The following is a 10,587-nucleotide window of genomic DNA, read 5'->3' on the forward strand; positions in this document are numbered from 1 at the left end:
GGTGCAGGTGCAAAAAGACAAAGCCTACGCTGTCAACCTACTTGGCCAAGAACTACAGCTACAGTAAGTGCAGGGGGGAAAATGCTTCACTTTGCCTGTACCACACCCTCCTTGTGTCCCTGCAAGTTGGGCAGCTCTTTGTGGGTGCCACCACACCAGGCCCCATCCAGCAAGTGTGGCAGAAAGAAGACTGCTCCAACAGAGCCTTTCCAAGTGGGGGTTTGCCTGGGGATACCTAGCTGTCCTCTTCCAAAATTCAGCTGTAGTACACATCATGTGCAGGCAGTAGTAGTAATTGCACGGATGATGGTGTGTTCCTGACAAAAGCAGTGAAGTGTCAGTAATGTGCACCGAAATAAACAGGTTGCTCTGCAGAAAGGGTGGTTGCTGCTGCAAAGGTCACTCTAGTAAAGGCAATTACGTTTAACATGAGCATGACCACTTGACCAGCTCCTGTTTTCATCCAGCAGGTAGAATAAACAGGGATTTGCTACCCAAATAAAACTTGTAAATGTGAACCAGCTGCACCAAAGTAAAAAGTTTTTAGAAATTCATATATGCTTTTACATTACTAGGCAGTGTTCTGTCTGGTGTGGAATTGTCAGAGATTAATGGAATTCAGTGACAATTTGCGCCATCCAGCCAAGGGGGTGGCCGATAGTTTTATTTTATGTTGCAGAACATATTGGCAATAAAAATATTCTTCCCCTTTGGCTTCCCTCTGCCTCAGTTTTCTGATGGTGTGAGTCAGGAAGAACTCTAATTAAGATTAGATTAATGCCAGATTAAATGCCTCTGATGTCAATAGATACCCCTATTAACTATGGATTTAATATGCAGTATTGTTGCATTTTGTCCTTTACTGGCATTTTCCCAGATGGCAGGTTTTTTTCAAGTAATTTATCCAGTTGTTCTGCAGTACTGTTATTATATCGTTCAATCCCTATTTGTTTGATATCAAATGAAAGTACGTTTGTAGTTATTTGCTTCTTTGTTAGCATGTTTGGTGGGAATAATCAAGCTGAACATCTAGCTTAGGTAATTGTACAATTATTTGTTCATGATAGCATTTTTGTGCATTTACATGACCTATTCTTTTTATATAATTCCTTGATCTGTCTCAGTACAACATAGAGATACATTTAGGTGGAACAATGAGCTTCCACAGTTGTCTGAAACATATGAAAAAGTAGTGATATCAAATGTTCCAAAATGAAATACAGGTGTTAGTCGTGTAAATTCTGATTCCAGTGATTTCAGTGGGAGTGTTCCTTGAGTAAAACCTCTATGTTTGGGTCCAAAACTCAAGATTTTGGTTTTGAGATGTAAATTTTTATTCAGCACCCTCTGAGATGAATAGACCTGTTTATATGGAAAATGAATTGAGGAGTGAGATTTAATGAGTTAAAAATCAATTTTTTTCTGAAAACCTTTAAAATAAGACATACAGCCAAATTGTACTTCTAGCTATCAGCACCAATCAGACTTGGAAATGGATTGTGAGTCTCCAAAACTGAAATTCCTCTTGTGTTTTGTGTCTGTTATACATGTCCTGATAAAGGTAGCACATAAGCCCCAGACTGCATTAAAAGTGCTGGTCTCCTGTTTTCTACATGTGAAGTTTATTCCAAATGTTACGAGGTTCACTTGAAGGCTTTTGACCTGGTGGCTGGCAGGGGCAGGCTGATCATTCTGTGGTCTGTACACTTCTCATGCTTCTTTCACTGAAGAATTTTTGGACAGTAGAACCCTTTCTATTTTGACATTTCGTAGAGACAAAATCCTTTATGTAAAAATCATACTTAATTAATCAGATTTGATATTTCTCACAAGAGAGAAGGGATGAAATGCTGCAGTGGTAGGTAATACCAGGGTTTGCTGATACAAATTTAGCCAGGGATCATTTCAGAGCCATCTACAGAATTTCACCTTCTTGCCTCCATGCAGACATGCAGTTTGCCTCAATGAAAGGTAAAATACAAGTGGTTGTGTATTCAGAGTCAGAACAACCTGTTTCAGTGTCTGGTTTATATGTGGATCTCACTACTGGTAGAGAATCCAAAGGCAAAAGACGAAAAAGAGTATAGCTCAAGTAAATTATGGCAATCCTAAGATTCTTAGTTTTTTGACTATTGTTTCAAGCCTTCCCTTCTTTCTTATATTTGAGAAAAGGCTGTATTTCTTGGTTGCAATCTACAGGAAATTATTTTATTATTGTAAAGACTGAATTCATGACAACTGTCTGGGAGGTAAATTATTCATTACTTAATCAGAAATAGCCAGATGTGGCTGGAGAATGGCTCAGATTTACTCAAAGAGTTGTTCAAGTCTGAGTTGAAGGAGCTGTTTGTGTGTGTGATTCCAGGCAAGATTGGTTGGCCTGATCTGGCAAAGATTTAAGCACATGTTTAATTTCACAGTTGTCAACAATCCTACTGAAAACCAAAGCAAGATCAGGCCTCTGTTATTCTAAGCCACTGTTTGTGCCCACACAGGCAGAAGTAGTTCTAGTTTCACAACCAAAACAACAGCTTCCAATTTAATATATTTGACTTAATTTTGAGGTGTGTTTAAATTTCTAAGGCTGTTTATTTTTCTCCTCTTTTTTTCTATTTGCAGTCATTCACGCTAAAGTAAAAAGCATAGAAAGAGGGAACTGCAATGAGATAACGACTGTGGTTGAAGTCAAAGACATACTCAAGTCTTCAACACCAATTCCTCTGTCCCAAGTGCCTCTTCTTACAAATTCCTCCTGCCAGTGCCCCCCTCTTCAACCAAAGCAGGATGTTCTCATCATGTGCTATGAGTGGCGCTCAAGGTGAGCCCTGACGATGTGGTGCAGAAAAGTGTTAGAGCTGGCTGTGATAGATGGGAAGGATGACCAGGAAAGCTCTCTTTCTCATCATAGGCTTCTTTTGCTGATAGTTTTTCTTAGGATAACTCATACATACACACATGTTTCAATTACCTTCACAACTGACTTTCTCCATCAGCCTCAGCTCTGTGCCATGATCTGGTGTGTACAAAACTTGGCTCACACAAAGAGCATAAAATCTGGTGGCATTAGGTGCTGACAGCATATTGATAAGGTGTCATGCAGCAGTTCAAGCACCTCCAGCTTGGGAGTGGCTTTTTTTAGGACCACTTCCCATAGGGATGAGTGCTTTGTGTGCAGCAAGTCCAGTGGTGGCTGTGGATGATGGTCTGTGTTGGCAGGACCACGTGGAAGGCATTGTTCTGTCTCACCAAGGGAGTGGGCAGAAGATGATACACATCTTCTGTCAGCAGAGCTGCTGGAGTCAGAGCTAGGCCTTCTCCACTGGCCTATCCATACTTTGGACCAGTGCCGTCAGCGAGATGTTTCTGATCCCACAGCCGTACCGGGACCAGCCAAAGCTGCAGCCGTTGGAGCTCCAGCTCCCGGATGGCAGATGAAAAGTAAATACTCTCAGAGCAGCTTGCCAGTCCTGCTGTATGATTAAATGAAAAAACAAAACAAAACTAACTTTACCCGACTGTTCATCTGGCAGTCAGCCTAGCCCCAGGCATGGAAGGAAATCTAGCATGCTGGTCTGGAGGGGAAGGAGTGATGAATCACAGCTCCCTTTTCTCCCTGGTTCCTTGAAGCAGAAGGGGACATCCCATCCCCATCAGCACCCCAAATGCACCAGTAGATGCCAGCAGGACAGGTTGTGGTGATGCCTTTTCCTGGTCTTAAAATCAAGAGTCAAACACAGTTAGAAAGGAAAAAGGGATTTTACCTTTGTATTTATTGTAAGGATCCTTAGGTGCACCACGTCCAGGTGGAATGCACTTCAATGCACACCGCAATGCACACCCCACAAAAGATCTGGTATCACATTGTAGGTCTTACTAATTAGAATATCTATCAAAGATTCCCCAGTGAGAGACTCGAGTGAGCCCCCTTCCCTGAGGAACTTTCCCCTGGATGGTTCTATCTGAGTTTACAAAATGTGTTCAGGAGAGGACCTTGGTGTCTGGGGCTTTCTGATCCCTAACTACGAAGCTTCTAAAATGTTTAGTCTTCTAGCTTGATAAACAAGTCCAAGAATGTAGGCTAAAAAACACTAAGAATACAGAAGTTATAAAAAGGTATATAAGAAAAGGCAAAAAATCATCATGGCATCAGTGGTGTTTTAGGTACTGTGTAGGCCTGTATTTTGTGGGTTGGAGGCAAGGCTGTCTGTAAAATGTGCAGGCTGGTTTTACATGTGGTGAAGTTGCTGTTAATTGGTCTCTCACACTTGTAAGGACTACAGAACATCCATGTGTGGGACGTAATGGGCCATATCCATATTTGTAATGAGTTTTGTGTTGATATTTTGAAAGCATTTTGTAGGTGTTTCTAAAATTTGCCATCTGATATCTTATTGCTTTAACTTATTTTTTTGGCGAGCTAGCAAGCACAGTGTTTTATTACTGCCCAGCACATTGCCCCTCCAGGTCTGGAAGTATTTCACAAGTATTAATGTAGAGCACTCTATTTATGTTAGTCGTTTTAGGGATACAAGCTCTGACTCATGTAGAAGGACCATGACCAAAATTGCAATGGAGGAGCTCTGGGTTGCAGGGCTTTGTTGGAGAGGATTCTCTGGAGGCTGTTAGGAAAGGGAGATTTTATAAGTCAAAGATCACAATCTGCATCTCCGTTATTATGGAAGAACACACGATTCACTAAATATCTTGTGATGGTTTTTAAAGGTCATTGAGGTTTTTAATTTCATATAGTGTACTAAAATGGATTTGAAAAAGAAACATAAACTATTATATGTGCTTCCTGTTGAACTCAGTGGCATGCAAACAGAAGGTTTTGAGTTACAGCAGTTTTTTAAAATGACAGAGGCAAAATGGGTAGAAGCTGTACCTCCTCTACAGCCAATGGCAAAATACCTATTGCCTGTTGTTAGGGTTAGAGCCTCACTGTATAATTTGACCTGAACCAAAGCTGTGCCAGATGATCCCCATGCTGTGGTTTCATTCATGGCAATGTGGCCTTGGGATCAGTCCTGTACATTTGTTCTCTAATCTCTCCTTGGAAAGAAAAGGAAATGTACAGCATATTGGTCCTGATTCTCCAGGGTTTGCACTCACGTTAGGCCTTTTCTGTTTGGTCAAACTGCATTGCACAGTGGCTAATGACTACGAGAGGCAGGATTTTGTGCTGTGTTTGAGCTGCTAAGAGCAGCAATGCTATTCATAGAAGGTGGAGATCAGGCCCAGCTACCCTGTTCAGCCTTCACCAGCCAGAACAGTGCTGTGTGATGTTGTGTGCATTTATAATGATATTTTGATATTTCCAGCCAACACTGGTGTCTAAGTAAAAACCCCCAGAATTTTAGTGACATTTATATTAGGGCATATTAAGGCCTGGTATCTCAACCAACCAAACCTAAAAAACCCCAAAAAGTTGTCTCTAGGTTGGGACGTAGAAGGTGTGACATCAGACTTCTTTAGAATAAACTATTTTAGGAGCTGTCTAAGGCATATACATTTAATAGTCACATTTTTGTTTTGCTCATTTCATAACACCTAGACTCAATGTTTTCATGCAGGAGCTAGCCAGATTTCATTGGTAGGCAAGTATCTCTAACCATACGTCTTCCAAATTCACCTTAAAGCACTCATTAAGGAGTTAGGTGTAGGAAACACATAATGCCATCCTCATATATTTATAGGTAGAAATGGATACAATTGTAAGTGATCAGATAATTATATTACTATTTTTCAGCTGAGCTGTATTAACTGGTGGATGTGAAACAGTTGCCTTTTTTTTTTTCTAATTCAGAAGTAAAATACGTTAGTTTGATCTAGTCTTCACACAAACACAGAGAAACATATGGCATGCCATCATTGCATACATAAAAACTGTCAGTATTGGTACCTGTGGGTGCATTTCAACCTCAATCTATGTTAAATCATCAGGAATGGCATCTCAGGAATTAAAATCAGAAATATCTTTAACTTGTGCATATTTCTTAATTTTCAGGTTGATGCTTCTTGATGGATGTCTAGTTGAAAAATGGAAGGACCAACTAAACAGAAGATTTAAGGTAAATGCAACCAAAGAAAAGAATGCTGATATTCTTGATCAAAAGTTAAACACCTTTGTTTTACTTCAGTATTGATTAACTTTGATGACTTTCAGATATCTTTAACTCCTCTTGGTATCATTATTTCCACTTGAACATTTTCAGACCTCATAGTTACACAAGTATAAGTGAAAATTTGAATATTTTAATCTTGTGTTTTAGGCTGTCTAAAATTTTATTTCTATTTAATTTTACATGGTGGGATGATCTTTGTGTGAACTCTGGCTTCTTACAGTAATGTCTCTAGGAATTTCTCTCATATCCCTGCTGCCACAAGTAGTGATGATATGAAAGTGAAGGTGATATGCAGATGAGTATATAGCCCACATTAGATAAGAAAGGAAGTTAAAATCCTCTGCACTGGATTAATGGTTTTTGCTGCATTAAATATTGTAGGCTGGAAACACACACTTCTCACCAGGTACTCCCTACAAAGACCCACTCAAAGGATTGGACATTGTCTCTCTGGATTCAGGAAACAATGGAAGGAAAAGTCTATAGTATAGAGACATGGGTGGCAGGTACAGCAGATGCCCCTGTTTTTTGGGGCTTCAGGATAGCATTTGATATCACTCTCTACTTGTAAACTCCTCGTTTTAGTGGAAAGAAAGGATGGATTGAGAGAAGGTCTTGTTCTTTCTCCCACTTTTAGAGATGGAAGAAAGTTATTTTTGGAATTCAGAAAAGTTTTTAGAGCATTAAGGACACACATGTATGTTTCAGGGCGTACATGTATGTTTGTCTTAGTTATGAGTTGATTGGCAATTGATAGGAGGAAAAGAGATGTAGGAATCCATAAACACAAGCTTTTAGATTACAGACCAGCTTCTTTGAGGAAACTGCATTCAGTGCTTCTGTCATACCCTTTTCACTTACTCATGTGAAACCCATGTGTGCAAAAGAAAACATGCTTTAAATCTTAAAAAAATAGATATATGGCAACTGCAGAGGATACCATGTGGGATTTAGAAGAATATTGGCATATGACTTGGACTCCTGAAATCCTTTAGTTGTCAACTTAATGGCCTGTTACTGGCACACAGTGTGTTAATCACCTCCTCACACTGTTTTGTCATTTCTAATTGTGTCTTGAAACATGTTTGGGCATTAGTTTCCAGATTGTCAAATAGATGCATGACTGCCAAACAAAATACCCTTCAAAGCAGGTGTCATTTCCTCTCATATTAATAGTTTCATAAACTAAATCTCATTTAAACAAATTTGAGTGGGACATAACTGAATGTCTACAGATAGTTTTGGTTTTATAAAGATGCATGAAATTACTCTGACTACACAAAGCCAGTATGGAGGTATCACAGTGGCTTCACTTCGATGCCCATCGTTCATCTCTGAAGACTTGCATCCAAATTTTGTCGTGAGTTACCACTTAAAATGGATGTTTTGAGCTGTCTGTCAACCACAGAAGACAGTTGTTAACGTAACCACAACATGGCTGGTCTTTTCTCTAGCCAGGACAAGAATCTGAGTTGCAACAGGGTCAGTGCAGATGTGCTAAATTGGGAAGCTGGAGAGCACTTCTTTTGCTCTCATCGCTGTGTAAATCCCCTACCTTTAGGAGTTCCAGAAGAGAAGGATAATAGAGGGGAGAGATGAGACCCTTTCCAGGTTTTACTACCTACCTGTTTTCTTTAAAGTAGGTACTTCTGTTCCTAGAGGTGAAAGTCTGCAGTCTCTGTGGCTGTTTTATGGATCCCTCCATGTTTTGGAGACCTAACCACTTAAACTCACTGTAAAAACCTGTTTTTTAACTAGTGCACTATTGGATTTGAAAATCTGACAGCTATTATCTTTGGTGGGCTTGTTGATCTAATTGCTTTTCAAAATTTCTCAGGGATGCTACTGAATAAAGCTTCAGGTGCACTATTGGAACCATGCCGTTGCAACTCTCAACACTGTGATTTCAGTCTGTCCATAACATAAGCTGGTTCATGCTCAGTCCTTTCCACCCCAGGGGAAAGCAGAAAGTAATTACCAGCTCCCCTGGTAGCTGTGTGCTTAAATACATATTGTGAAAGGATAGTTTGATTCCTGCAGACTTTTCTGAGGCAAAGTCAAGTAGCACGTTCAGCAAGACAACGAAGAAGGGGTGAAGGAGTTCCAGTGTGCTGATCCTGGCTTTTTGAATGCGTGATGCCAGCTCCCCCCTATTTCTGAAAAGACACTCACATGCAGCATGTACACGAGATGGGCAATTGTCATGTCCATCTGCTGGTGTTGTGGAAATTCCCTCTACCCAAGAACACATGGCAGGTTCTCCCTGCAAATAGCCATGCATGCTGACATCAATGGCCTTGCAGTAGAGCACGGAACTGTTAAAGGCAGTACTAGCATCAGTGGTCCAAGATAGCTTTGATTAAGATGTAATTATTTATGATTATGTCCTTCCCTAACTCATTCTCTTTGTCTTCTGCATTTCTACAGAGGTGGGAACAGAGACTGCAGGAACAAAAGCGGCGAACTGCCCCCAGTAAGAACCAGAATTCAGGACGCAGCGGTCAGAGTGGAGCCCTGAAACCGCAACCCAAGAACACCAGCCCACTGGTCAGTGGCCCCAAAAAGGCCATTAAAATAAGAAACGGCCAGAAAGAAATCAACCCTAAAAAAGTATGAGGGTGATATTCCCAAAAGAAAGGACTTTCCCTGCATGACAAGGGTCACAACCTGGCTTGGTCAGCATGTTTTATTAATTTGGAACTCATCAACTTAAAAAAATCATGTCAGTTTCTACATAGACCTTTTTGCTGCACTTTACTGTTAAAAGGTTTGCTTGTCCTTTCAAGTCACTACAAGCCATAGAGCATAGGTTTGCACTAATATGAGGTAGGCATATTCCAGCTGTCTGAGCTTTATCTTTGGGCTCTGATTTCCCATCTAGATAGAACTAGCCTTGTCTGCCAGAGGTTTTGACTCCTTGTACCAGTTGTCTGGTCTGCTTCCCTTCCACATGCTGGAGAGCTGCATGGAGTTTCTCTCCTCAGCTGGTGTAGTAGTCTGTGCCTTAGTCTGTGAATTAGCTGAGAGCTCACCAGACGCAGCAGCTGAGGAGCAGCAGAAGTATGGTAAACTCTAGCAGATATCTCAGGCAGCAATGACTGCTGCTGCTGGAGCTGAACCTATCTGCTGTTTGGAATCACAACCCTTGTTCAGTGTTGAAAAGCATAGTTTACCATTAAGCATCTGGGTATGCATTATGTGATTATTTTTGAGCGTGCCGAAAATATGCTTACAGTGATAGTATTTGATCTTGTGGGTTTGTGTAGTAAAAATACATTCAAAGCAGACATTTAATTTTTTTTACTGTACTTCAGGCTGGCTTCTGTTGTTCTAATTTCAAATATATTTAAGCATCTAATTGAAAAATCAGTATTTTTCAAAAGGACAGATTAAAGTGAACAGATCTGTAGAATCCTTAAAAGTAACACATTTGCTGTAATATAGCTTTGCTATGAAAACTGGAATAGAAGCTTTATTCTAAAGATAACTGACAGCTCCTGTACAGTATTAAGGAGAAGATAGGGCTTCAAGTGGCTCAGTAATCATTTGGATAACTTTTTATCATTTGACACCGTATTTCTAACCTTTGTCTGAGACCAAATAAATAAATAAATAAATAAACCAGCCTTGTCCCTATTAATGTGCTTCTCAAAGCAACTGGGTATCTGCAGTTTTTCTTGTCAGAAGGTAACATTTACCCTGAAAAGGGTGACAGGAAAGCAGATGTTTTTGTTTATGTGGTAAGTTTACTGACTTAACATTTTCTTTCTGAGGTATTAAAACAGCAAAGGTGAGATAAATCTAATCGACATCATTCCAAGATGGCATTTATGCTATTCCTTCCATGGTGTACTTGGATGAGGCAGCATAGATAACGCATTCTGATTTCAATTTCATGTAACACACAAGAGGATCAACATTAAGATCAGAAGAGATCATGATAGATGCCTGAAAGACCTTTCAGTTTTCCTGCAGGAAGACTAAGGACTAGACTGGTCAATTCTGGTAAAATGAGGATTTTTATAATAGAGAAGTTCTATGTCAGAAAAAAAAAGGAGTTCTGTGTAGATTATTATAAGGGGCTACAATTGGTCATGTCAGTATGTTGATCTTTGCCATTACAAGAATTACAATGAAATTTGCATGAGTGAAATTCAAGGCAGACTATTCTGGAGTGATTTTAGTAGCAGTAGTTATATACTTGGTAATTTGCTAACGCAAATTGGAGACATAGATGCCAAGTTACAGTGTTTAAAACAGACACAGGTGTTACAAGAAAATGGAATAATAGCATATAGAATAGTTCAGGGGGAAAAAGCCAACCTAAATGGTCACTGTTGAGCTTTGAGCAGTTAAAATATACAAAGGTCAGCATTTGAGTGTAGCCCTACCGGTAATTCTGGGCAGGTGCAGTACTTTGTTGACATGGAACACCGCAGAATTAGATCTAAAGTTCATTCCA

General features: G+C 40.0%; 1 protein-coding gene across 1 annotated transcript; it reads left to right on the forward strand.

Annotated features, from left to right (window-relative positions):
• Positions 1-5: 5 nt before the first annotated feature.
• Positions 6-9,750, forward strand: SFRP4 (secreted frizzled related protein 4; the record flags this gene model as incomplete). Its single annotated transcript, XM_008633950.2, has 4 exons — positions 6-63; positions 2,620-2,818; positions 6,008-6,071; positions 8,553-9,750. Coding segments are annotated over 4 exons (510 nt in total), but the record flags the coding sequence as incomplete, so codon positions are not given.
• Between the last annotated feature and the right edge of the window lie 837 nt (positions 9,751-10,587).

Source organism: Corvus brachyrhynchos, unplaced genomic scaffold (assembly GCF_000691975.1).
Source record: "Corvus brachyrhynchos isolate BGI_N302 unplaced genomic scaffold, ASM69197v1 scaffold94, whole genome shotgun sequence".
In the NCBI taxonomy this organism is placed as follows: Eukaryota; Metazoa; Chordata; class Aves; order Passeriformes; family Corvidae; genus Corvus; species Corvus brachyrhynchos.